General features: G+C 31.8%; 5 protein-coding genes and 1 long non-coding RNA gene across 13 annotated transcripts; 4 read left to right on the forward strand and 2 right to left on the reverse strand.

Annotated features, from left to right (window-relative positions):
* Positions 1 to 68: 68 nt before the first annotated feature.
* On the forward strand, positions 69 to 6,710 carry Swm (Zinc finger protein swm). 2 transcript variants are annotated; one of them, XM_083035737.1, is made up of 10 exons: positions 69 to 261; positions 1,210 to 1,328; positions 1,431 to 1,728; positions 1,893 to 2,057; positions 2,314 to 2,681; positions 2,875 to 3,120; positions 3,626 to 4,135; positions 4,241 to 5,028; positions 5,261 to 5,515; positions 5,897 to 6,710. In XM_083035737.1, exons 1-10 carry the CDS (start codon positions 203 to 205, stop codon positions 5,987 to 5,989), a joined length of 2,901 nt encoding a protein of 966 aa, XP_082891863.1. In that variant the 5' UTR covers positions 69 to 202; the 3' UTR covers positions 5,990 to 6,710. The 2 variants fall into 2 exon arrangements, with proteins under 2 accessions (XP_082891863.1, XP_082891864.1); XM_083035738.1 differs by having other exon boundaries at positions 3,638 to 4,135.
* A 272-nt stretch (positions 6,711 to 6,982) lies between these two features.
* LOC145934892 (sodium/bile acid cotransporter 7) lies at positions 6,983 to 10,194 on the reverse strand. 4 transcript variants are annotated; one of them, XM_083035740.1, is made up of 6 exons: positions 9,951 to 10,189; positions 8,897 to 9,054; positions 8,517 to 8,743; positions 8,220 to 8,363; positions 7,744 to 7,990; positions 6,983 to 7,648 (listed from the first exon to the last, which is right to left on the reverse strand). In XM_083035740.1, the coding sequence occupies exons 2-6, from the start codon at positions 9,030 to 9,032 to the stop codon at positions 7,404 to 7,406; spliced, it is 999 nt and encodes a 332-aa protein (XP_082891866.1). In that variant the 5' UTR covers positions 9,033 to 9,054; positions 9,951 to 10,189; the 3' UTR covers positions 6,983 to 7,403. The 4 variants fall into 4 exon arrangements, with proteins under 4 accessions (XP_082891866.1, XP_082891868.1, XP_082891865.1 ...); XM_083035742.1 differs by having other exon boundaries at positions 9,921 to 10,189; XM_083035739.1 differs by having other exon boundaries at positions 9,174 to 10,189.
* A 2,765-nt stretch (positions 10,195 to 12,959) lies between these two features.
* On the reverse strand, positions 12,960 to 18,283 carry LOC145935523 (wee1-like protein kinase). Of its 2 annotated transcripts, none has more exons than XM_083036959.1 (4): positions 17,916 to 18,283; positions 16,158 to 16,488; positions 14,779 to 15,679; positions 12,960 to 14,674 (listed from the first exon to the last, which is right to left on the reverse strand). In XM_083036959.1, exons 1-4 carry the CDS (start codon positions 18,151 to 18,153, stop codon positions 14,390 to 14,392), a joined length of 1,755 nt encoding a protein of 584 aa, XP_082893085.1. In that variant the 5' UTR covers positions 18,154 to 18,283; the 3' UTR covers positions 12,960 to 14,389. The 2 variants fall into 2 exon arrangements, with proteins under 2 accessions (XP_082893085.1, XP_082893084.1); XM_083036958.1 differs by having other exon boundaries at positions 12,962 to 14,674; positions 14,779 to 15,682.
* Positions 18,284 to 18,398: 115 nt separating this feature from the next.
* LOC145935526 (uncharacterized) lies at positions 18,399 to 19,406 on the forward strand. The gene is made up of 2 exons (XR_014425242.1): positions 18,399 to 18,588; positions 19,319 to 19,406. It is a non-coding gene; the product is annotated as an uncharacterized LOC145935526 (long non-coding RNA).
* Positions 19,407 to 20,169: 763 nt separating this feature from the next.
* Positions 20,170 to 22,072, forward strand: LOC145935525 (prenylated Rab acceptor protein 1-like). The gene is made up of 5 exons (XM_083036961.1): positions 20,170 to 20,295; positions 20,644 to 20,717; positions 21,061 to 21,294; positions 21,427 to 21,626; positions 21,739 to 22,072. Exons 2-5 carry the CDS (start codon positions 20,650 to 20,652, stop codon positions 21,843 to 21,845), a joined length of 609 nt encoding a protein of 202 aa, XP_082893087.1. The 5' UTR covers positions 20,170 to 20,295; positions 20,644 to 20,649; the 3' UTR covers positions 21,846 to 22,072.
* A 544-nt stretch (positions 22,073 to 22,616) lies between these two features.
* Positions 22,617 to 27,874, forward strand: LOC145935521 (anoctamin-1-like). Of its 3 annotated transcripts, none has more exons than XM_083036956.1 (11): positions 22,617 to 22,856; positions 23,303 to 23,639; positions 23,888 to 24,013; positions 24,101 to 24,580; positions 24,707 to 25,100; positions 25,222 to 25,454; positions 25,537 to 25,734; positions 26,058 to 26,487; positions 26,596 to 26,801; positions 26,925 to 27,136; positions 27,371 to 27,525. In XM_083036956.1, exons 2-11 carry the CDS (start codon positions 23,334 to 23,336, stop codon positions 27,387 to 27,389), a joined length of 2,604 nt encoding a protein of 867 aa, XP_082893082.1. In that variant the 5' UTR covers positions 22,617 to 22,856; positions 23,303 to 23,333; the 3' UTR covers positions 27,390 to 27,525. The 3 variants fall into 3 exon arrangements, with proteins under 3 accessions (XP_082893082.1, XP_082893080.1, XP_082893081.1); XM_083036954.1 differs by having other exon boundaries at positions 22,618 to 22,856; positions 26,925 to 27,203; positions 27,371 to 27,874; XM_083036955.1 differs by having other exon boundaries at positions 22,618 to 22,856; positions 23,390 to 23,639; positions 26,925 to 27,203; positions 27,371 to 27,874.
* Positions 27,875 to 27,961: the final 87 nt, after the last annotated feature.

Genomic DNA, 27,961 nt, shown 5'->3' on the forward strand with positions numbered 1-27,961 from the left:
GCTGTTTCCCGTTGATGTTTTCCAGACGTCGAACGACTTCTAGTTGCGTGTGACTGTTCCATGTTTAACAGCGACTGATTTCCAGAATGGCGACCGTCTTTACTTAGGAGAGGGTACTTATTGTCGCTCCTCCAAGTTCATATAATTGACGTACGTTTACCAAGTTTATCTATGCGCCCTGTAACGCGGTGAAAGGCAGAAAATGATAATCGATAATCCGGATCAATTCAAGGCGTGGCTCACCGCTGTGCTGGAGCCGCTGTAAGTAGGCCAGCTTCGTAGCCCGAGAGTGTATCTTCACGCGTATGTGTATCTGTACTCCTTTGATGTTGTAAATGGCCGTACATGTGATGCGCTATGCACCTCCGTGTGTGGCATGATATTTACATGGGGTACTCTGCCAGAGATTATTACCCCCCTGCCGGGGACACGACCAACAGGATGAACCCTTTCCCCGACCAGTCATGTCATCATTCATCTCTACTCGAGGACCGTTCAGACTTTTTGCATAAATCTAACGATTAACTAATTTTCTTGTAACGTGTATGTTTTATTTTACCGATCTATATCAATTACACGCGAGCATCTAAATCTTGGGATTGGAATGCGATAACTTTCGTTCCCTCATTCAATACGTAGTACATAATGTACGACAAATGTGTGATGTATTATTCTATTGTACGAATGAACATTTCGATATTTCTATCTGTTGATGACTGTAGCGTATTACGTTCCATGTTGATTAAGATAATTCAGAGATTTCTTTATCAAATGCTAATATTTCTTCGATGGATATTGTTTAGTGAAACTTTATTTCAATATACAATCTTGATTATGAGCGAACTTCATATACAAACACTATATTATAATTTTACACCTAGTCTCTGACGTTTGATTTATTCTACAAAGTTATTTGAAGAAATAATTCTCCCTTCATTGTCCTAAGCAGTGCATTTGTATTTTAAGAATATCAAATTACCACAATTCATATTTTGTTTCTATAAATATAAAGCATATTTGGTCAAGTAGTTGTTACCATCTTATTTATGCAATGCAATAGTGGCTTATAATATTCAAAATATGTTTTTCATTTTAACATTCAGTAATGATGAATTAAATTATATTTGAATTAAAAAGATAATATTCAAAAGTTTATCAAATACATGTTGACTTATTTTGTACGTTAAGTAATTAATTTTCTTTTACTAGATGCGACGCAGATCCTGCTGCTCTGGCTAAATATGTCTATGCATTGGTAAAGAAAGATAAGACTTTGGAAGAATTACGTGGCGGCATGGTTGAGCAATTAGATGTATTTCTACAGCAAGGTATGTTTATATAACATTTCACCATTAATAAAAATTAAAAATTTAATTATTTATTGTTTTTATATGATATGATTAAAAATATATTGAAATTGTTATTTTTAGAAACCAAAAGCTTTGTGGAATTGCTGTTTAAAACATTGGAAAATCAGGAATATACACTTCCACCATCCAAGAGTGGTCCAGATGGTGGTGGGACACCACCTGGAATAAATCCACCAGCACCAGTTGTATCATCAACAGAAAAAATACTAGATACAACAATTCCACTAGTACCTATGATTACAAATCCACCTGTTCCACCTCAAATAAATGGATCCGCGTCTGCTGTAGTTAGTAAACGTGAGACTAAAAAATCTGATTCAGATAAGGATAAAGAAAAAGGAAAACGTTCTCGAAGCAGGTATTTAATTATTTTACATCTTTTAAAAAAAGGTGAAAAAAAAACTAGATTATGAGAAAAGCTAACAAAAACTTAAGAATTTTTTTCTCTTTGACATATTAGACTTTATAATTTAATTTAGTATATTGAAATTTTATAATTATATCATATTACGTGCAATCTAGAAGTGGCAGAATGAGATCAAGATCACGATCACGTTCACGATCCTGGGAACGGGATAGACGCAGATCCAGGAGTAGAGAACACATTCGGCGCGACAGAGAAAGAGATAGAAGTCGACCGTGGAGAAATGAATCTCCACCTATTAATACTAGAAGACATGATCGCAGGTGTGTTTTATATATATTTGTAACATTTGAAGAAATTTTCACTCTTAAAAATATAAGTAAATATTTCAGTAAACCTTTTTATGTTTTATCTTTTAATTGTCTTAAACAGTATATATTTAAATATCTTAAATAGTATATATTTAAATAGATCAAATAATTATTTGAGTAAAAAATTATTTTTTAATTAAGTTATTAAACTTTCATTTTCTTAAAGTTTTTAAACAACTCAAATATTTTATTATTCTGTATTTTTTAGGCGTACCAGAAGTCGCAGTACATCACCGATACGACCTAGGATACGCGACGGTCCAGACAATCGCGACCATCGAGCAAGATTCAGGAATAGATCTCCAACTCCACTTCGATCTCGATCACGTTCTAGATCAATAGAACGGAAAAAGATCGATCGTTTCGAGAGAATAGAGATAGATAGAATGGATCGAATCGAGCCAAGTCCTGGTGGTGGTACTCCGACTCAAGATAGTAATCACGGAGATGTAGACATGAGGCTATCTACAACTAGTCAATCAATACAAAGTGTTGTCTCTGTTGCGAGTAATATTCCAAATAACCAAACAGGTTCTTTTCAACAACAAGCAAAAAGACGTTGCAGAGATTTCGACGGTATGTACGTCGACACATTAAAAAAATAGAAAGCTATCATATGTTGTTACTCTTTTAAACTGTTAGCGAGAATAGTGAATTTCGATATCGCCAAAAGTGATACTAAATGACAATTATTTAATGTTGTTTAAATAATCGAATTAATCAGATCTTATCTTTAATCGAGTTATCTATTTCTCATATTTTAATTTAGAGAAAGGATATTGCATGAGAGGAGATCTTTGTCCTTATGATCATGGCACGGATCCAGTAGTATTGGAAGATGTGTCGTTGAGTCGAGTTTTGACTTTTGCACCACATGGCCCTCAAGCTCCAGGAACAGTCCCAGTGGCTACAGTACCGGAACCACCACAGGGTCCTAATGGTAATCCACCACCACCGCATCTTCCTCTTGCCAGTTTACCACCACCTCACTTAAGAAACCACCATTCTAATATGGGTATGTATTTTTGGATATAAAATCTATATTAGTTTTAATTATTTATGTTACAACATTAATGTAATGTTGTAAAACGATAATTCGAAAACAATTAGAAAAAAGTTATTTATCATATATTGTATATTATGACTGTGTTATATACATTAGATATATGTTACATTGATTGTACCGCCAGTTAAAATAAAAAGAGGAAAAGAGAAGAAAAAAAAAGAGAAAAATATAGTCTTTATTAAAATGAGGCATTGTAAAAATGTTTAGGCAATTTTCAATTATAGTTAATTTGAAATTTTGGCTAAATTGAAAGATATTTATATATATTTGTGTATATGTGTGTAAAATTTTATGATTCTAATTAGAACTAATATCAATAAGATAAAATATTTGATAAATTAGACAAGAAAGAGATGGAAAATATAAAATTACATTACAATTTTGTATTGCAGTATTCTAGTTTATAACAAGTGCAATGTTTCATATCTGAAATATAATGAGTTAAATGTGTCAGATGCTTTTGCAGAATATAATCCAGACGCGCCCAGCATGGAGCCACGCATGCCGTGGGGTAGACACCCACCACCTGCACCCGGGATTTACGGCAGAGGACAAAGAGAACTGATCAGTGTACCAGTTATTCCCCATACAAACTCGTCAGAAATAACCCAAAGCAATCCGCCAAAACGTAAACAATCGTTTGACTTTGGTCGACTGGGACCGAAGCAGAGAGCAACGCATAACCCGGCCAATTGTTCTCTCGAACTGAAAAAAGTTCCACGAACTTTAAACAATATAACTCAATTGAATAATCATTTTTGCAAATTTGGTAAAATTGTAAATATTCAAGTTAATTTCGGTGGTGATCCTGAGGCAGCATTGGTTACCTTTCAATTGCCAACTGAAGCAAAGGCCGCTTACAGAAGCACAGAGGCTGTGTTGAATAATAGATTTATTAAAGTATTTTGGCACAATAACGTTAACAATAATGCGGCTGGTGGAGCTATCGAAAACGTGCCACCGGGTAAGAGACGATTTTGTTTACTTTTATTATTGTATAATACATATTCTAGACATGATGTAATATGTATGTAATAAAATATGATGTAATAAAATTTATTGTCTCCAGGATGTCGTCCTTCTGTGAAAGAGAGGCTGGGCGCCGCTGTAACAGTACCGGCAAAGGCTGAAGATAATGAATACGTTCCCACGCGTCGTGCGACCGAGGAACAAGTCACGCAGACCTTAGTTCCGACCTCGCCTAAAGCTGCCGTCGTTCCTACTCGAGAAGAAAAGGTTCTCGCGATAAAGAAGACGCAAGAGATATTAGCAGCTAAGGAAACATTAAAGAAGAAGCAAGAAGAAAAGCGGAAGGAGGCAATCAAACTGACCGCCGATTTACGCAAAAGGAAACAAGAGTTACTAGACAAGCATCTGATTGAATTGCGCGCCTTGATCGACAAGGCCGAAAAGAATCCGGAACATAAAGATTCCATAATGCCAACAATAAAGGCTATGCAACAATCAGTTGATAATCTACGCAAGGATCTAGGCGCGAACGGTCAAATCGGTGGTAATAAATCGCAGGTGAAGTCTAGAGAGCAGACTCAAAAGGAGATACTGGACGCCGAGTTAGATTTAATGACCGCGCAACAAGAGGGTCAAGATGCCGGCGAACTGCAAAAGAGACTGAACGAACTTCGAGCTCAAGCGGCCGCATTAGGTTTGAACGCGAACCCCATTGTTGGCAAAAGCGTGAAAGCCTCTAATCGAGTTACACGCGGCACCCACGCGTTATCTTATAGAGGCCGTGGTAGAGGAAGTTTTGCTCACGTTTCAGTAGATCATCGGCCAACGAGTCTTCTAGTCTCCGGTTACGAAACCGAGGAAAAGGCGGAGGTCTTGGCGCATTTTCAAGTAAGATTTATGCATTTATAATAATAATAATATATTATATACATATATAGAAAAGTCACTAAAATTTGTCACTCGGAAATAGTTGAACAAAAAGTGAGAAACGAAAAGATTCTATATTTGCAACTATATTAATTATAAGCATATACAATTCAAAGAAGCTTCGTATATTTTGAGTAACGTCTCAAGCGCGCGATACATACAATTAACTTTGCAAATTTCTCTTCTGCTTCAGCAATTTGGTGAAATAGTGAATCAAATAGTAGACGATGCAACTCCTTCAATCGTGATAAATTTCAAATCGAGAAAGGAGGCAGAGGTTGCCTTGGTAAAAGGACGCACATTTCAAGACAGATTATTGTCAATAACTTGGGTGTCCAGTCACCATTTGCATCGTGGAGGAGCTGCTAGTAACTCCAGCACATCTGTACAACTCTCGTCACGTTCTGAACAGACTGCGTCTGTTATAGACGAAGATATCGACATGGAAGTAAGCTTTAAAAAATAAAATTTATAATATTGCAATTTTTTAATAATCCATATAAATAATATAGTCTATTATAAATAGAAGTAGTTGTTATGTAGCAGAAAAAAATCAATTTGAATAAGCTTTTATTTATATATATATTTTATTGCAAAGATTTTTCAACTATGGATTTTATTTCAATTTCATGAAAATATAATATTTAATGGACAGAATGTTTGTTCTCATAGATTCTTTAAGTTTAACGAAATTGTGTACAATACATTTCTTTATAGGAAAGGTTTATTTGATGCAAATGATTGTGATAATGACAACTTCTCAATAAGAGCATTTCCAATATTTTGTGGTCGTCTAATCTACAGATATTAACAAGTTTTAAATTTTCAGGGTACGGCAGAGGCGCTACTTTTAGAAGAAAACGAAAACGAGAACGAGGAGGAAGAGGATGAGGATGGAGAGTCGCGCAGCTGGCGGCGATAGCAGCGTCGACGTCAGGATAGGAGCCACTTGTGACAGGAGCTTGGTGTCAAACGTAACGACAATGTGATCATCCGGATCGACCGTATGCGTCCCGGCATTTACGCCTACATTGCTGCACCGTCGTTTGATGCATTCATTGCCATGATGATTTTCACGAAGAAATCGAATTATGTCGTGCTCATCAGCGTTATCATGAATGTTACACTATTTGTTAATATTATTGAATATACTATACATGCGCATCGACGATGGTACGATATTGTATCATACTGAATATGGCGCGTCACGAATAGAGAAAAGAAAAGAAAAAGAAAAACTGCAAAAACTTTCCAAAACAAGAGTAATAATCGAAATTTATCCCCATTATTTGTAGAATAAAATCGCTATGTTTTATATGGGAAAAAAAAGAAACTCCTTATTCTAACTTTCAAGTCCTCTTCTTTTGTATGTAGAAACTACAACCGTGCGTTTCCTAGCTCTTGTTGTTTTAAAGGCTCGTTAGATGAACATTAGGATAAGTAGGAGCTTGTAATTTCGAAGATATTTCAGAATTTTTCACTCGAAGAATAAGGAAACTATATTTGTAACTTGTACGATATATATATGATTAGATACCCGCGATTATATTATATTGTATTACTCAATGAATAAGTCATAACACTATTCATTCGATTGGCTGTTGACTTTTATCTCTATTGTATCTATTTAAAACGGTTCTTGTAATAATGCGAAGTACAATGTATCTCATTCTTACTGTTTCTTTTTAAAAGATATATGTCAATGAATTAGATTGCTGAAAATCATACAATGTGATACTTCGCGCATCATTTACATAAATTCTTTTAATCCAGACTATAAAACAACAATATATAATTCTTACACACGAACCATTCCATCCAATTTCAAGGTAAGTATCAAATTACACACAATATTGTAATAATATATATAATTAACTCTATTCAACAAAAAATGGTCATTCCAAAATACAATCATTCCAGACAATTTCATTAATAAATGAATAAAATTAGTTGATGAAATGTAAGAATAATTTTTGCATTGAATTTATCTAGTATATATAATTAAAAATCCTTTAAAACATTTAAAAATACAATGTATTGATAGTTGATTTAATATCTGCATAATTTATTTTTTATTTTTTTCCAGGTTTTATTTATGATGTAAACTATATATGTATATATATATAGCCTCATTCTATTTAAATATATTATTTCTAAAATTTATTTGTGATAATTTTTAGGAGCCGTTCCATCATTTTTAGGATATAAAATATCCTAGTGCATTGAAAATACTATCAGAATTATTATTGTACTTGAAGACTAGAAGATAAACCAATATCTCTGTAATAAATTGAGATATGGGCATCGTAAAACAGTATACAACTTTAGATTTTTTATTACGGAGCTAGCCAACTGGCTAACAAACTACCTAACAATAATTGTGCAACAGGTAGTATCGTCAATGGTAAATTCACTGCTGGTCCATGAATTGAACCGTGATATGCCCCTCGTAAAATCCAACCGCCAAGACCAACAGATTTGTGAGTGCTGGTGAATAATGTGGCTAACAGAATGTTCCGTGGCAACCATTGAGAGCACAAGATCCAACATAAACTACTGAGAAGAAGCTGACCCAAGCACGCTTGAAAAGACATATGTAGCTGAATATAAAGCACGAGGAGTCTTTAATGTGAAGTCTTAAATGTGAAAATTAAATACAAAATAAATACAACTTACCGATAAGTACACAGAACAGTATATCTATTGCTTGTAACGATGAAGCATCTGCCAAAACAGCATCGCAAAACCAGTGGTATGCTATTGTTAACAATAACCCTTGGGAAAACCATCCTGTGTTAATATTCAAATATTTCTCCTTCACTATAAATGACCGTAGCATGATACCCATGCCTAATGGAATAAGTGTGCTGTATATGGTCTCCCTGATGTTGATCCCAACCAGTGGTGGAGTAGATGTACCTAACTGTTATGGAAAAATTAATGTAATGTAGTTTTAAAATAATAATACTTAAAAATAAACTTTTTAATTTAATTTAAAATATATATGTTAAGCTAACATATACATACAAAACTGAATGAATATAAATAATAAAGCAAAATATTGAATATAGTATATTCTCTCTTTCTCTAAGAGAAAAAATATATAAAAATACTTAAGAACTATCATTCCTATGTGAAAGCATGAGATTTACCATAAGATATAGTAAAATAGGAGATAAAAATAATCCTCCAAAATGTGATACCAGTGTAGTAATTACACTTGTAGGCAAATCAGCTTGTGCCAAACGACATAAAGCAAGTCCTGTACTGAATGGTGGTGGCATGCAATAAAGCACCTGAAAGAGATATAACAATATATGCCATATATATTTTTTCAGCTTTAATATTTGTGTATCACACATAGTTATAAAAGTTTAATATAATATCTCTTTAGTCTACACATTGTGTTAACAAGAATTAATTAATAAGTTACAAATGTTCTTAATCACCTCCATTCCTTTGAGTAACCATACATTAACTTTTGTATAGGTCAACAAATATGTTCCAATGCGTGCTAAAAAGGGCATCAAAATATATATGAAAGTCATGACAAATGTCAGAAGATAGCCATTCCTTAATGTTGAATAAAGAGACTTAGGATCGCATAATAATCCAGCTTCAAAATATGTGAAAGGCACAGCAATATAGCGAGTGATAAAATTACCATTGATTATACCTGTAATAAAAAAATACAATATCATCATATTAGTAAATATTGTTATTTTTGTGTGATATAAGTAAAAATATATTGTATTATACACACATATATACACATCTATACACATATTTCTTTTTTTATTGAAATATTGAGAATTGAAGAATTAATTACCATTTGTTCCACCAATATGTGGTTGAATAGATGCAAATATCATGCAAGTGAGCATTAAAAGGACATATCCATATCGATAGAGAAGATTATTTTTCCTTCTTGGTTGTAGATTAATATGAGTGGATTCTATATACATTTTAGATTATTTCTAAACATACCTAAGTGAAAAAAAAAAAGAATGCATGTATTCTTTACATTATATAGAATCTTGTAGCATAAAGACATTATTTGCTTGTAAAATGTACATATTTAAAAGTTAATTATTTTTTAATCTTACCTAAAGAAGCATGCGTGAAAGCCAAATCTTTGGAAACAAAATGTGTAAAAAATGCTGTTACATGAAAAATCTTAACTGAAAAATCTTATCATAAAAAACTTATTTATAAATGTGTGTGTATCTTAAAAATAAATTGCTAGTAACAATGATTAGAAATAATTTCAGTATAAACTTTTGAACAATTTTGTGAGATATATATCTAATTATTTAAATTTTATTTTAGAAAGGAAAACTGTTGAATATATACTGTGAAAAAATAGTGAATGATTTTTTTTTTTTTAATAAAAAAAGATCTCTATGAAAATTATAAAGTCCAGAAGCAGAAGCATTAACTTTTGTGCAACTATCTATCTCATCTCTATCATTTCATTGTGCTATGTGAAAACATTATGCAAGAAATATATATAAACAAGCGTAAAAAAATATTCTGTAAATATTTAGAAAATGAGAAATTCTTTCTGCAACTATATCTAAAGGAATTGAAATGGTGCTGATCAAATAAGAGAGCTCTTTTTATGTAAAAAATTTATTATTTATTTAATAACTATTATATGTGATTTGTTACACATGCATCATATGTATACTATATATCATGTATTACTATCTATTCGAAATAATAATAAAATGAGAATATTGTGATACTATCGTAAATCTATGAACAAATTCATGAATTTGGTCTTCTATATTCTATGTAAAAGAATTTTCATTCATATTATATAAATTCAATACATGCAAAAAATTATTTACGATTTTGAAGGTTATTATTAGCTGTATTACATTGTTCGCAAGAATTAAGTTATTTCTCGTTTAATTTAGGAGCTTTCTCATTTTTTCTGTCACTTTGAATAAACTACACTGATAAATAATAGCGTTCGTTACTAGTCACAATTCTTTTTGTCATTTTTGAGATAAAACCAAATGTTTCCGTGGCTACGTATTCGATAACATCACGACGTCTGTTTCAATCAATCAAAGGGTTGACACAAAATAAAAAAAATAAAAAATAATATCGCTACTTCTTAACGCGATTAATTAATTAGAAAATGTCTATTAATATTTAATTTCAAATATTATACATATATTACATATTTAATTATATGTCAAAAATAAATTCTTTTAGCTCTATTTCATTTTTTTTTCGAAGAAGAAATAATTAAAAACCAAATTCTATTGTCAATTTGTAATTTTGCAAAAAATTGATTAAATACATATTTATATTTTACAATGTAATATATAAATTTTTAATATTAAAATATAAAGTTAAATGCCATTAAAAAAAATAAAATCTAATTCGAAAAAGGAATAGAATTCTTCTGGATACATATTTATGTATAAATCTCTAGAAGAAAAGAATTCTCTCAGAGTTTACACCTAATTTTATGATATCTTATACGCGATATATGTATAGAATATTTGTGTTACTGGGAAAAGACTTTATTTTGAATCCTTTTCCATGATTGTACATATTGTTACAAAATATATTTTGTAAAAAAATTTCTTAATAATAAATTTTCCTCATTTTATAATACAACATACACCTAAACCTAAACTATCTCGCTTTCAGATGTTACGCAATTTTAAAATACATGTTTCTTTCCATCAATTTTAAAATAACTTATATCTTAAGTTCAAAGATAAAGAATGAAAAAGAATATGAGAAAATTCAACGACAAGCGAAAAAATGCAAACCATACAACATTAACAATTACTTTCAAAAATCACAGTGTATGCTAATGTAATATTATTAATTGAAATTAAGTGAACCACACTAAACATTTGTAGACAAATTCCTACAAATTGACTCCATTAATTTGTATACGAGGTAGCACTTTTGCCAACGCTGAAATTATCCAAATTAAACTTTAGATTATCTCAAAGCGCAAAGTATTATTCTTGGTTTGTGATTACACAATAGAAACTTTAATAGTGGAAAGTATATATATACATATACATATAACAGCCTGTTTATTATCGTAATAATAATAACAATAAGAAGAATTATAAGGATATCATATGTATGCCCATCCTATGGGTTCAGAGGCCACAGGGTGGACCCAATGGGCGCAAAAAAACCGAAGAAATAATATAAATAATATAATTAATAATTAATGATATTAAATGTTTCAATCAAACAATTTATGCTTAAACGCAGTAAACGAGCACATATATATTATAGTTTAAGGTCCACCCTACTCCTGGCACATGTATATTTCGGCACTTGCTTCCTCTTTCGTTTGGAAAGATATTCACATTATGCTTACATAACGTTATACATAAGTGACATAATGCTATACATAACTTACATAATGCTATACATAATTTACATAACACGCTACACATAATTATTTTAGATAATTATAATAGCGGCTTATACAATTAGACATAAAATTAGACTATGAATGTTTAAATGCGATTATTCTCGCAAAGTTTCTTTTCACATGTGTCAATCACATTCGCGTGCGCACGCGATAAATGAGCGCAAGATTCGTCGAATCTTGTCATCAGGTCAAAAAAAAAAAAAAAAAGGAAGAAAAATGTATTACAAACTAATAGGAGATATCATACAAAAAATAGGCAGAATACGTCAGATCTAATTATAACCAGTAATGTAACACAAATTGACTCGCATGCTATGCTCAGTAGAATCAATAAAAATCACAAAATCTTATAAGGCAAACTTATGATATGCGACTTATTGCTTTATCTTTTGTAAGCATAAAAAACTCATACTACAGCAAGAATTATACAAGATATTACAGTCAGAATATATCAGAATATAAAATGATACAAATGTCAATATAACTTGTATTCTCATCAATTAATTTGATTAATCATTTATAAATCAATTAACTGATTCTATATTCATCACACTGTTAATTTGTATCCTTTTATAATAACATTATGAAGTGTAATATATGTTTCTTATCAATTAGTATTTATAGAAAAAGAATATGAAAGAAAATATGAAAGAAAAAAATACATTGAATACTATAATTTTACAATTAAAAAGTGAAAGTTTATATGTTGATTTACAATGCTTAGCAATGAGATGATTATGTTTAACAAATATCTAATTTCTTCATAAGATTCCACTCTTAAGAAGAGCATTGTCTCGCATGTATTAATTACATATAATTGTATGATTTCTTTCATACTTGCAAAAGAGACAAAAAATAGTCAATAAGTCGCATTTCCTCTTGTTGGTACCAAAAAAATTCAAAGTAATGACATGTTAGCACATCCTAGCACAACTTGGTAAATTATAAAGTAAGGTTTACAGTAACGTTTACAAATCAACATGTAATAAACTGTAAGGGTAACATTTTCTTTGGGAAATCGTGAAATTCGGCAAAATGTTCAATGTATCCTCACTTGAGTAACATAAACGTTTGTTATATCTATTACTTGCGGTTGTTCTCATTGCGAGAATAAAGACTTTAATGAAAGAATTAATAGCGCAAAATATGACATAGAAAATGTAAATGTGGAAACGATTAATTTTTCATTCATAATTAGAAATGTTACTTAATGTATGTAAATAATATATGTGCGTGCCTGTCACAACACATTTCAAGAACTTGTAAAAATTTTATGATAGGTACCAGTTTAAAACTAAAAAAAAATAATTTATCTTATCTTTTTGTTCAATTATTTGTAATAACTATAGCACCTATCTGCTAATAATGTTGAATAAACTAAGAAATAAACATAGATTATTATATGTATATATACATGTGTGTGTGTGTGTGTATAACATACATATGTATCCATACACATACATATACATATATATATATATAAATGATTATCCTAAATATGTATAATATATGACCAGATATAACAGATTTTTGAGAGTACCTGTTGTGGAAGATAAAAAATAAGGCTATTAAAATAGTATCAAAGTAAAATTTAAATTTAAGTTTTATATTTTTTGTTGTTTAATGGAAATGTCATGCTAGAGAATATCAAAAGTCATGCTTGTGATCTTATAAACAATTATTCTATTCAATCATTAGCAGAATTAGAGATAATACTCTTTTTGGACTCAAATATTAGATACAAGCTAAATTATTTGATAAAATCATTTTGCAGTCTCAATCAGTAAAAGTTAATTATTGTATGTAATTCGAAATGCTGATAAAAATAACGAACAATAATTTTGTATTATAGCACGAATATAACGGTACAGCGGCAAATAGTTGTCTAAATATGTTTTACATGGCCTTTTATAATTAGTTGTCTCTGTTTGTAATAGAAAACTATGAATCATTAATATAGTGTTATAAATTTTATACAATTAGAATAATAATTTTAATGTCATAATGCAAGATCACATTTACAAACGATGATGATGATAAAAGACCCAGATGATAAAGAGCCAGTAAGTAATAAACAGCACATTATATGAAATGTTATGTAATAGAATAGAAAAATATATTTGTCAACCTGAGATTTCGCGCTATAGATATGCTTAAGTTACGTCTTAAAAAGATAAAGAATAGATAAAGATTTTTTGGCAATTCAAGGTAAGAAATTAATAATATCGATAGGTAGGCAATATGTTTCTTCCTCCTTTCCTCCCTCCCACCCTCCTTCATTCCTTCTCTCTATCGATATTATTGTTTTTTTATCTTTCCGAAGAAGTTTTAACCAATGAATGGCGCTTTTTTTCTTTTTTCTCTGAGCACATGCAAATTGAGATTAAATGTAATTTTGAAACATGCCGAATATTGAAAATACATGCTTACAGTACACAATTGGTGCACCATGTATGTAGGATATAAAGCCATTTTTATATCCAAAGAAAAAGTCGCTTTCGATCAATTAGAATTCAATCGACTACAATTCCGACGAGGAGACTGCAGTTTATATTCGCGTCTGCGACATCCGTGAGAAAGATTTAACGGAACTATCGCAGCAATGAGCACGATTATAATTAAACGGTTAGACGACGCGATATTTTCGAATGTCACTGTTAATTGCGACCTACAGCTGTGACATGTATCATTTATATAATAATATTGTAAACGTATGAGCGAGAAGAAAAGTATCAAGTGTAGGTAGAAAATACTGAATCAAGGATCAAAGCCGAAATCTTTCGCTTTTTACATGCGATAATTTGTTCATCATTTTAGCAACATATAGGTCCTACACATTAATACTATTTCATTATATACAAATGCTGTCCATTACAGCATTATAACAATGTAACAGCACTATAGAGTGCTGTTACTACGATTGATCTTTTTGCCTATGACGCGAGGTCGCATAACTGTCTGTCGCAATTGTCTGTCGCAATTATCAGTGACATTCGGCGCGATATTCTTGAGAAATATCGCCGCATCCTTTAATCGCTTTGTTAAAATTTCATTTTTTAATTTCTCCAAACTTAATTCCCTCCGCAGTTGCGCTTTAGTTTTATTTCCGAGTGGAAGTAAAACTCTGTGCTGTGTCAAACTAATTGCCGATGGTCTCATCTGCGGATCGGGGTGAGTCATCATCTACAAGTAACACAAAATAATCATCAATGAAACAAATGTCAAAGAAATACAATTATATATGTATTTTCTGCTAAATCTATAAAACTTTAGAAATAAAATTGTACCTTCAATAAATTATTAAGATCGCGACCGTAATGCGGTAAATCTGGTATATTTCCCTCTCGCAATCTTTGCCATTCGAGCCCGTTCTTCGGCATAGGTCCGGCGCCGCCCGCTTCATAAACAGTCAATCCTAAAGCGAAGATATCGGCCTTTGGTAGATGGCTATAGTCATCCTGCAGGACTTCCAACGGCAGGTATCTGCAATCGCCCTCCTCCACATGCGTAATCGTCGACGGATTATTGATAGAAGTAACGTGACCGAGGTCGCCAATCTTATACGTGATTTCATCGACAGTTTCGTCCTCCTCGAAACCGTCGTCAGTGGAATCGTAATTGCTCGATGGCAATTTCCCCTCCTTGGAGATGAATATATTCCCGGGTTTGATGTCCATATGCACCAGCTGCATACTATGTATGTATTTTAATCCTTCGGCTACGTGCAACAGAAGCTGGCGCATCTCTGCCTTGCTAAATTGCTTCTTCTCTTTCTGAAGATTGACGATCGCGTCCGCGAGACTGCCGCCGTTGCAATACTCGTTCTGGATGATCATATGATTGTCCTCTGCCCAGGCGGAATAGTAGCGTACCACGTGCTGATGCTTGCCGAGCACGGCGTGGGCGTATACCTCGTTCAGTGCGTTGCACTCGCTAACGACGCCTGCGATCGGTTTCCGGCTCCTCTTAACGGCATATGTACACCCGTCCAACCGATTGATACACTTGTACACGGAGCCAAACGTGCCGCTCCCGATCAAACCGAGTTCGTGGAATTCTTTGTGATACCGCGATATATTAGAGTCCTGCAGCGCCACGCGCTTTGTCGCGTGCTCGTATTCGTTGTCCGAATCCTCGGAATCGGCGAGATCGAACTTTGGTTTTTGCATGTCCGGTGAGTTACCACTACTACTATTTAAAAAGAGAAAGAGAGAAATGATGTATATATGCTCCATTGTGCTTTCATTTGTTTGAAGATTTATTTGAAGATTTATTTATTCGAAATAGATTTTTCTTTATAACAAAAGCTTTAGCAATCTTTGTAATGTTTTAGAACTTTTAAATTTTAAATAATGTTAACACTCTCAAATCTCAAATTTAATCTTCATAGATGCATAGTCATATATAATATGATGGGAATATTCATTTCCGTAGTCTGTGAATAGTAAACGTTCTTTTAATTTTGTTGCTAGACATTAATTGTATAGAGAAATAATAGTTATATAAAAAAAAATCCAAAAGAATTTCTCTAAGTATAAGATGTATCTGTACTTAATAAAATAGAAATTTGTAATCTGGAATTCGATTCTTTGTCAATATTCTTGATATGTTGTATCGTGTAACATAAGAATTTAAGAATAAAATGAAATATAGAATCATTACTTACCCATTGAGACTACGTTTCGATCTGCTTCTTTTCTTCGCCGTTATTAACATGCCAGTAGGTGTAAATGGATTTACATTTGCCACAGGTTTGTCTGACTTATTTTGATAACAAGGACTTATCTTAGAAGGTCTAGGTTTGTCTAGAGAAAAAAGTCTGGTACATTTAGATGGAATCGGAGTCTGCATCACTATATTCTTCTCTATCATAGTTTTCGGAGTAGTAGGCGAATCAAATAAGCGTAAGGCCCTAACACATTTGTAGGGTGGACTACATGTCTTCTCAAAACCATCATCTTTACGACTGACGACAGGAATCTTGATGGCTGGAGTACCTGTAAATTAAACATTTTAGCATAAATCTTTCAAATCATCACACAAATGCTTTATACACAATTATGTAAAAATTGAGAATAAATTTCTTATAAATATTTGTTTCAAAGATAACTGGAAAAAACAATAGAGAAAAATAACATGTTTGAGAGAAAATGTTTGAAAAGATATGACATTTTATATAATATAAATAATATATAATTTTAAACTTAATGAAGCAGAATAGCTATTTAATAAAAGTTTAGTATGCAATTACATTTTCATAACATGACATTATTTATTCTGTAATGTGCAATGTAATAAATAACTTATTTAGATAATACAAAAGATAAGTTATATATACATTCAATAACAAAATATAATGTACATGTACATTATATTTACATGCTAAAAAAATAGAATATACAGATATTCAATATAGAATATCAAAAATTTTGTTTAACAAAGTATATATGGATATCTCTCTATTGCTTTCCTTTCTTAAAAAAGCATAATTACTTAAATATAATTAATGAAAATCTTCTCCAATCATAAACGTTAAACTATATATATATATATATATATATATATATATATATATATATATAATTTAAGTAGTATATAAAATTTTGATAATTTTTGATAAAAAATATGTATTATATATTTGTAATTGTGTAATCATCAGTACGCAGATTTTATAGTTACTGATGTTACAGTTCTAATCTAAAAAACAATTGTAATAATGTCATTTAATTTATGATTATACTTTGACAAATATGAGCTAAAGAGAGATTAAAAAACAACTATGCATGATGCAGAAAAATTGTCTAAATGTATTGCTATCAATTATCTCACATCATGCATTAACATTACACGTTATGACATTCTTACATGCAATGTTCTTTCAGATCTATGCAAAATATAAATATCTTATGTTGATGTCTACAAAGGTCATATATTAATAAGTAAATTCCAACACAAGGATAATGGAGATTGTAACATTTCTCTGAATTGTGTCATTTATATTGAAAGACACGCGACAAAGAGATAGACCTAATTCGCAGAAAACACTACATTGATTAATGTTTATTGAAACTTACCAGTACATATAAATGTCAACACAAAATGTTATATTTTGCACAGGTTCTGAGAAACATTGCAAACATTACAATCGAATCAAATCGGTACCTTTATGCAAAATTAAAAATGTAAACTTTTAGCACACTTGTTTGGATATCTCTTAATTTTTTTTCTCTATTAAACTAGAGAATGTGCGAGTTGCAAAAGGAAATGCAAAAGTTTGCAACTTTCAATTTTACATAAAACTACAGAGTGTAACGCACACAAGACGGATAGAAATTTAGTTCGGACAACGGCATGCAACATCCATCGACATGGAGAACAGAGAATACGCTAAGGGGGTAGCTCGAGGGGGTAACACGATTCTAACCTTTCGAAGGAGAAATCCTGTTATTATTCGTCGACTGGCTCTCGTCGTTGCAGTCCATCGTCTCGAAGAGCTTACGGGGCTGCAGCGGGGGCGGAGTGCCGAAGTCGTCCGCGGAGGAGTTGCCGAAGTCGCAGTCGGAATTGTCGGCGCGGCAGCTCCAGCTCAGCTCCTCGTTCTGCATGTCGCACGCGTCGTAGTGCAGCTTCTGCGTGGCCTTCATCGCGACGCGCGGCATCATCGTCGATGAAGAGTCGCGCACACGCGGACGAAGGAGGGTAAGGTCGCGCGCGACCGTGAGACAGAGGTCCGCCGAAGGGTCACCCGCAATTGTCGCGCGAGCAGGTAGGGAAGAAAAAAGAGAGAGAAAAATAAAAAAAATGGATCACCACACGCTGTCAGTCTCGCTACCACGCGCTCGCGACCGCACTCATTCAAACTGCGTGATCTCACTCCACAAGCTCCACGCTTCCTCTCGCGTTCGTTATGGTAGCCGGTGGTGGAGCACTTTTGGGGCCAATCGGCTCGCCGCTTAGACAGGGGTACGTCGTCGCCGGTCCTGTAACACGTGCGCCCATTGGTCGTCGTCCGCTCACAATGCTCACCGTCATCTGCTCCTACTACGCTCCGCTACCGGTCGTTCGTGTGTACTTCAGTATTTCGAGGATTCACGCTTCTTCGTAGATTCCGAGCGAGAATACAGAAACAGAAAAAAAGGATGAATAAAAATTACTTTTCTCTCCCGCCCCCTCTCGCCTCCCTAAGAGCCAATTTATTTCGAATCTCGTATTTCGAGACTGCATTTTGAACTCTCCGTCGTTTGTTAGATTGTACGCGACACGTGTACTCCAAATATATATATTACATATCTTTCGAAATACTTTCATTACCTTAGTATTTAAACTATCTTTAAAACTGTCGTAAAACGCTCCTTGTATCGAGATATTACTACGAGCTGTTTTTATATGCAATCAATTCCTTCATACGTTTTTTTGATATATTTTTTTAGTAATTATATATATACTAATCGCTTTTAGAATATTTAACGCATAAAAAAATATGAATACGATTTATCGCGATTAATGATGATATAGGATAATAGCGATGAAAATTCAGAATAGCCTATTATTACCCGAGTATCATCGATGACAAGTATATTGTGCAATATATATATATATATATATATACATATATATATATATATATATATATATATATATATATATATATATATCGGTGGCAGCTGTTTAAGACGAGAACGAACATCTGCCGCCGACTATTTCATCTCTTTGCGTTCGCCTCAAGTCGTATACGAAGATCGAGGCGATGGGCGGATAATTTCACCAGATAAAAAGAGAAAACGAGATGAATTTTTACGGCATGTATGTACCCTGATACATACATACCTCGGTTATGGTTCGTGCGTAGGAGCCTTTTCCCTTTTCCCGAACAAAGAACGTGTTCTTGTGTGTTTTACACTGCGTAAGAACTTTCTTCGAACAGCTGCAATCTGGTTAGCGTGCGAGCCGAAAAAGGCCGAAGGCAGGGCCGAGCGACGAAGATATCTCTCCTTTGTCGTCCCTTCTCTCTCTTTCTCTCTCTCTTTCTCATCCTTCTTTGTATCTATCTATCTCTTTCCGCCCTGGAAATAATAGAAATGCAAGATACACTGCGAGGAATGATTCATCAGGATAAACCAATATATGTTATTTCTACATATTGTGCATATATATATATATATATGAATAAATGTCATTTTGCTACATCTATATATATATAATAATATATATATATAAATATAAATTAACGAATAGAATTTTTATATGGAAATCGAGTACAATTATCATGTTAAATTAAAATTCAGATAATGTCTTGGAAATTGCATTTTTTTACAATGAAAGAGAGAGTCTTTTGTACCCGCATGGCATCCTATACATATATAGCTTTATTCAATACGCAAAGCCAAACCATCTTCTCGCTGCTCGCAAGTCCAGGAAATCGCGTCTCGGGATGCAGGATTTATAGTTTCGATGCAAATGTAAATGCGACGATCTCGATTAAAGATGTACGATATTTCTTTTCCAAGCTCTTCACGTGTTTTATCGCGTCCTTGGAATTTTGGAAGACCGGTTGTCCGCATCAGCAATATATATATTATATAGAAGGGCGTCTTTCGATCCATCGATTGGGGATCATCGATGAGTCGATAGTTGCAACAGACGCGACATCTGTCGATAACTTAATTCGCCTGATTATCGACGGTAGATAAAGAGAGTCACTGTAATTCCGCATCGAACGTCACTGCGAGATGACGACCTGTGTTTTTAGTGATTTTTGCAGATAGATAAATGTGAGGAAATTTTGTTTGATATTACGAGTTTCGGTGAGTTTTGGTCCAGCTTGCGTAAATAAAGAAATTCTTCGAGAGACTGGATGTAATTCGATCCGAAGACTGACAACAATAATGACAAATAAAGATCTAATAATGATGACCTAACCTGACAGTATCGATCTAGCTAAATGTCAAATATGTTTGTTCTATACGTTACATCTTCTTGTACTTTCTGCATTTAAAACGAAATATATATATATCCACATTTGCCGGTGGAAAAGATAAATTACGAGACGCAGAGAGTGTTAATAAAGGGAAAAAATCGCGTGCAAGAATAAGGAAATAGAGAACGGAAGTAATCTTGCAACGCGTAATCGTCTACGTCTACGTTTTTCATAGGAAATCATGGCGCATGTAGAGATTCCAGTGGGAGATATGCAGGTCTCAACAGAAAAGCATAAAGCTACGAACGGGTAATGTTTCAATATGCAACTTCTTTCGAGATTTCATATGATTTAACTAACTTGTGAGCTAACGTCACAGTATGCATTCACATTGTATGTCAAAACAGAACATTGTTTATTTACTTGCTTATTATATTTATTAATTGTAACATGACAATAATATACTATACAAGTATATTTTAATATTTAGATAAGCTATTAAAAACAATATATATATATATATATATATATACTATATATAAAATCAAATAGATACTATGTATAAAATCAAGAGAGTCCATTGCTGTTTAATCTGATTTATTATGTTATACATAATTATGTAATTAATTTCCCTCTTTGTATTATTTTACAGATTTGAATTTCTTCAATTACCTCAACTACCACTTGGTCAAATTGGTTATCCTCAAGCTCACGATTGGATTGAACACAGGAAAGCCAATATTCGACCATGGTCATTATTTCTTAACACAAATAATATCAGACTACCGCCTAATTTAACGAGATTGAGTAAACGAGTTGTAAAGAATGTTGAATACTTCCAGAGCAATTATCTATTTGTGTTTATTGGGCTAGTCGTATATTGTTTGTAAGAGATATTTTTATTATATTTCATATTAGTCTTTTTTTAGTATAAGCTGTATATAAGTATAATTATGAATTGTTTATGAATATTGTTGTCCCTTGATATTATTGATATGATTTGAATGTACACTTTTAGAATCACCTCGCCTCTGTTATTGCTGACAGTTGTTGCCTCTCTTGGGATATGTTATAAACTCTCTCAGCGACATTCGAAACAAGAGTTAACAATATTAAATCATAAACCAACACTAGCACAGGTATATTCTTTAGTTGCAATTTGTTCACTGCCTGTATTTTATCTGGTTGGTGCACATGCAGCTGTATTTTGGGTACTTGGTAAGTAAAATACATCTTTAAAATATAATTTTATATATAGAATGTATATATATATATATATATATATATATATATATATATATATAATATACAAATGCAATTTCTTTTTCAGGAGTCTCTTGGTTTTTAGTAACATTGCATGCTGCCTTTTATAATATCGATGCGGTGTTGTGTCCAGCAGAGGAAGAACTTAATACATTAGTTATGCAAGAAGTATGATGACACAAATAATTCATTTTTTATTAAAAAAGAATAAAATAATTTAAAGATTATTTTATTCTTTTTTTAATGGAAAAATTATTAAAACAATATTTATTTATGCAAACTATATATCTCTAAACATCATCAATAATTAGTTAGTTTATTATATACATGATATTACATTAAATATTAAAAATATATATATAAAGCAATAGGCACAGTTGGTGAATAGAATGTACATTTCTTGCTAATAAAACTAAAGTTATTTTTTTTATATAATATGATTTTTTTTATAAAATTATATAATATATTTTTTATTAAATTTGTAAAAATTATGTAAGAGATATTATTATATGTTTACCCAAACTGATAAAAACATTAAAAATTAATAAAAATAAAATTTATATATGAATTTTAAATAAACTTTTATGGAATAAAATTAGAATAAAACAAAATAGAGAATAAGCGACTCTTAAATAATGAAATATTATCTTTGATAAGTGTCCGCGGAAATTTACTTCCGGTTAGAGTTATATATATATTTTTCAATGCGATTGTATATACAGGATGTATAATTTAATCTATATTAGTCGCGATTAGAATTGTGAATATTAATTTTTTTATATAAAAAATACATTATGTAAATTATTAAAAAAGAATAATTTATATTTTATTCGAAATTGAATAAAATCGAAAAATAAATTTGTAGTATATATTTATATTTATTTCTTTTCGCTGTGGTGAATCATTACTGATCCTGCAGGTCTGCTAGTTTTAAAAGGAAATTTGTGACGTATAGCTAATAGCTATCAGTCGGAATGTGACGCGGCATGCTAATGTGTTCAAAGTGCGAGTCAGTTCGAGTCACGTAGCTAATTGTAACTATACTAATATGTTTACATTTTTTATTTATCTTAATGAAGTAACGGTGCTATAGATAATAAAAATAATTCGACAAAAAAACGTTCGAGTCTTCCAAGGATAAAGGTATCAGAATCATTCGATAAATGGATGCGACGACAGTATTAGGTAAGGTTACGATATTATCTCGCTAATAACATTGTTAATAAAAAAAAGCATAATTTTGAACAATGGGCTATTTTAGCAGGCTTGTGTTATTGTCTTTTCATCATGAATATGATGTTCAAAGCTTGTTGCGTTTTGACTAGGTTAGCTTTCGACTAGCAGAAAAAAAGCGTATTTTATGACTTATTTATAATTTATGAGCTTATTTGCGTATCACATTTTAAATTTATATAAAAATTTTAAAAAATGAAAATGCTGTGTAAAACTATGAAAATATGGAAGCTTTCTTGATTGCAAATTTTCACCTGTTGCATTCATGATTTTTGAAACATTAACTTTGATATATGAAACTAGCAATAGAAATGTCTCGCTATGCTTTTTGATTATGTAATATTTTGAAGCCATTTTTTTGGGTTTGCATGATGTACATATTGTTTGGTTTAAAAAAGGGCTTGACAATCAATGAATTCTCATTGAAAAATGGAAGAGGATGATGAAGAGATTTCTCTTACATGCACGCAACGACGAACAAGCAGTAATCCTGGATTAAGTATATATCAATCAGTCCAAAACGGTTTAAATCAAGGTTCGGAACAAACATTGTATCAAAGCGTTCGTAATACTTTGTACGAAGACGCAATAAGCATGAACAGTATGCACAGTGTTGTCTCTCTGGATAATTTGCATTCTTTAGATGATTCATCTACTATAAATAATGATACAAATGAAACAGTTATAAATAATAGCTATACAGATAGAAGAAATAGTATACAGGACTCAAGATTGGTAAGAATCAATTTTTTTACATTTTACATTTTACAATCTGTATATAAGATGTTGTCTTTTATTTATTACTTATTGATTATTATTTGAAGTATAATTGCAGACTGTTTATGGCAGTATTTAATTCAACAAATAATAATAAATTGCTTATAATTAGTTTAGTAATTGCAACTGGAGACTGATAGATTGTTGTTGAATTTTATTATTATATGTTATTTATGAAATATTAATGTAATAATTGTGTATTTCAGCTTTCTCATTCTGGTACAAAATATAGTTTATATTTTCGTGACGAAATTCGCTCAGTCGACTTTATACTTGTGTGGGATGAATATAATGGAGAAGCGCAAACCTATCGCAATGTTGAACGCAGAAGGGTAAATTTAAACTATTATTTGAATAACATGTATGTTGAATTTTATTATATTGTGAACACTTATATCATGTATTTATTTATATTTCAGATATTTGAGATAAATCTGGAAAAAGAAGGATTGCAATTGGAGTATGAACAGGTGGAAACAAATGGTTTGCATTTCATAAAAATTCATGCGCCCAAGGAAGTTTTGCGACGATATGCCGAAATATTAAAATTGAGATTGCCGATGAAGGACATACCCGGCTGTAAAATGCCTCAAACAAGCAGCCATTCTATTATCAAAGAAGTTAATACTTTTGTTCGACGAATTATGAGCAAATATTACGTTAACACAACTATTTTTCCGACAATGAGGCAAAAATTTACAGCTGTATATAGCAGAGACAAAGAATACTTATTCGATCTGAATTCGCCAAATTTTTTCACATCGGCTACTCGATCGCGTATTGTACAGTTTGTATTGGACAGAACTAAATTCACAGAAACCAAAGATGACGATTTCGCATTTGGTATCGAAAGATTGATATCTGAGCATGCATACGTCGCGGCGTACCCGCTTCATGATGCAAGTTATATTTTTTTATTTTTAATCTTTATTTGTAAATTAAAAAAAATTATTTTAAATAAAAGTATGAGTATACGAGATATCTCACACTTGATATATTTTTAATATATTATTTTTATTTTACAGGGAAATCTACATACTGCCGACTCAATGCGCTATCTTTTGTACACTGAATGGGCCAGTTTGAGAAAATCCCTTCATTATCAGCCCCTGGATTATATTAAAGAGTACTTTGGAGTGAAGATTGGACTTTACTTTGCTTGGTTGGGATTCTACACTCATATGCTGATTCCAGCTAGTATCGTTGGTCTCCTATGTTTTATATACAGTTGTGCTACTTTGTATCACAATGAACCAAGCGAAGATATTTGTAATCACAATGGTACTATCGAAATGTGTCCATTATGTGATTATTTTTGTGGCTATTGGAATCTCAAGGAGACATGTTTACACGCAAGAATTACATATTTGTTTGACAATCCGTCGACTGTGTTTTTTTCTATATTTATGTCATTATGGGGTACGTTACAATTATTGATAATTTGTTAATGAATAGTTATTAAATAATTAAATATATAGCTATGTACTTCATTATATAATATTTTATAACTTTATGTAATATAGCATTGTCATTTTTATAGCCACATTATTCCTTGAATTATGGAAGAAATATTCTGCCGAAATAACTCACAGATGGGATTTGACTGGTTTAGATGCTCAAGAAGAATATCCTAGGCCGCAGTACTTAGCACGGCTTGCTCATATTAAAAAAAGATCTGTTTACGTTGTTACAAATACGGAAGAGCCAAAAGTCTCATACTGGAAGATGAGATTTCCTGCCATAATTCTCAGTTTTTCAGTTGTTCTACTTTTGGTATGTGGAATTGTTTTTATTATATTAAAAAGAATAAGAGAGTAACTCTCTTGTGTGCTATATAATATTTATAATTTTACAGATAGTTGTAGCTATGGCTGCTGTGCTTGGAGTCGTCCTGTACAGAATGTCTGTTTTAACTGCATTAAGTGTTTATGGGCATCCTATGGTAACCAGTTATGCTATATTGTTTACTACTGCTACTGCTGCAACCATTAATCTCTGTTGTATCATTTTATTCAATTGGCTATATGTTTGGCTGGCAGAATATTTGACAGAGGTAATATATATGTATATATGAAAGTATATTTATATGTAAAAAAATAATACAGAAATATTCTCTAAATTGTATTTTATTCACTTATCAATTATTGAAAAAAATAATTTAAATTAAAGTAAAATTATTTTCACTTTATATTTTTAAAAGAATTTTTAAAAGATAGTTTTCAAGACAGTAGTTTCCAAAAGATTAGAGATATAAGTTTTAATTATATAAAATCTTACTAAAAAAATAGAAAACGAATGTGGCTGGAATCTAGCTTGAAAATAATGATATTTAATTTTTTTAATAAATAAAAATTCTACATTTATTATTGTTTTCAGCTTGAACTGCTTCGTACTCAGACCGAATTTGATGACAGCTTAACTCTAAAAATTTACTTATTGGAATTTGTGAATTATTATGCTTCCATATTTTATATAGCATTCTTTAAAGGAAAGTTTCTTGGCTATCCAGGAAATTATAATCGTTTCTTTAACTTTCGACAAGAAGAATGCGGACCAGGTGGTTGCCTTTTAGAATTATGTATTCAACTGAGCATTATTATGATTGGCAAACAAGCTATGAACACTATCTTGGAAATGCTCTTTCCACTATTTTATAAATGGATGAATACTTTGAAAGTCCATGTAGGTTCAAAAACATTGAAAGATCACAATAGATATTCGTCTAGAAAGTATTTGCAGTGGATCAGAGATTATAAATTAGTTGAATGGGGACCCAGAAGTCTTTTTCCCGAATATTTAGAAATGGGTAAGTATATATATGAAGCACTATATATTATACTAACAAAATAATAAATAATTAAAATAATATATATTTTGTTGCATGTATATGATGGAATATAAATTTTTCTTAAAGTGCTACAATATGGATTTGTTACGATTTTTGTCGCTGCATTTCCATTGGCGCCGTTCTTTGCATTATTGAATAATGTTTTTGAAATGAGATTGGATGCAAAAAAGTTGTTGATCATGTACAGAAGACCGGTCGGACAGCGCGTGAGAGATATTGGCATATGGTACCGCATTCTCGATTCTATTTCCAAATTATCCGTTATTACTAATGTAAGTTTAATTTTTTATTCAAGGAAGTAGAGATATGGGATTTAATAATGGCATTAGACATGAAATTTATGATTTAATAATTATGTAACTAATTTTTGTAACACAATCATTTTTGTTTTTTAGGCATTCATCATAGCTTTTACTTCAAACTTTATACCAAGGCTAGTTTATCGTATAACAGTTTCTAATAATTATTCATTAGAAGGTTTTCTGGAGCATTCTCTGTCAAAATTTAATACTAGCGATCTAAAAAATGGCACTCAACCTATGGGTCAAGACCTAGTCGAAATTTGTCGTTATCCAGATTACAGAGAATCACCAGACTCGCCAAACAAGTATGATTATACCGTCATGTTTTGGCATATACTAGCGGCTAGATTAGCTTTTATCGTCGTTTTTGAGGTACGATTGTTTTCTTTATTCAAATATATGCTAATGTTTAGAGTTTTTGCATTTCATATCGATCTATCTTCTTTAATTCAGTAAATGAAGAAGGTAGTCACATATTTATTGAGTGATTTTATATGTAGCTACTATTATCGCAATATTATTTTGTGCATATTTCGCAGAATGTCGTGGCATTCGTGATGATTCTTGTACGGTGGTGTATTCCTGATATGAGTCCGAAGTTACGCGACAAGATACGTCGCGAAGCTTATCTCACTAATGAAATTATCATACATCAAGAGGCATTACGTGCTCGTAACGAGAGGCCCGAGACTGATGATGTAGAGCCAAGGATCACGCAAACATACGTAATTGCCAACGAAAGTGCCGACAGATGGAATAGAGTTATGAGAGATTGTCTATCGACTTCCGAACTTGATTTAGAGGTCCACGGGAGTCCTATCTCCCCGGCTGATACAACTCCGCGTATTAGCCCTGCCGCAGTTTGATAAATACCAAAAAAATTCGTCAAATTTATGCGAATCTATGTGGGTATAATTTTTTCCATAATTTCTTGAGAATTATTGTTCAAAAAAATATGTCGTTTTTGTCAAAATATTAATGATTAGACATATATTCTTTTTTCTATATCATTTTTATTAATTAAAATAGTCACTATTATGATTTTTTTAAATTCTAGACAAAAGAAAATAATAAATTTTCTCTATTATTTTTATAAAACTGTATATGAATAGATTTAAAAGTAAAACTTA

This window comes from Prenolepis imparis, unplaced genomic scaffold (assembly GCF_030444845.1).
Source record: "Prenolepis imparis isolate NDT839.2.m4 unplaced genomic scaffold, iyPreImpa1.0 SCAF_4, whole genome shotgun sequence".
NCBI classification, from domain to species: domain Eukaryota; kingdom Metazoa; phylum Arthropoda; class Insecta; order Hymenoptera; family Formicidae; genus Prenolepis; species Prenolepis imparis.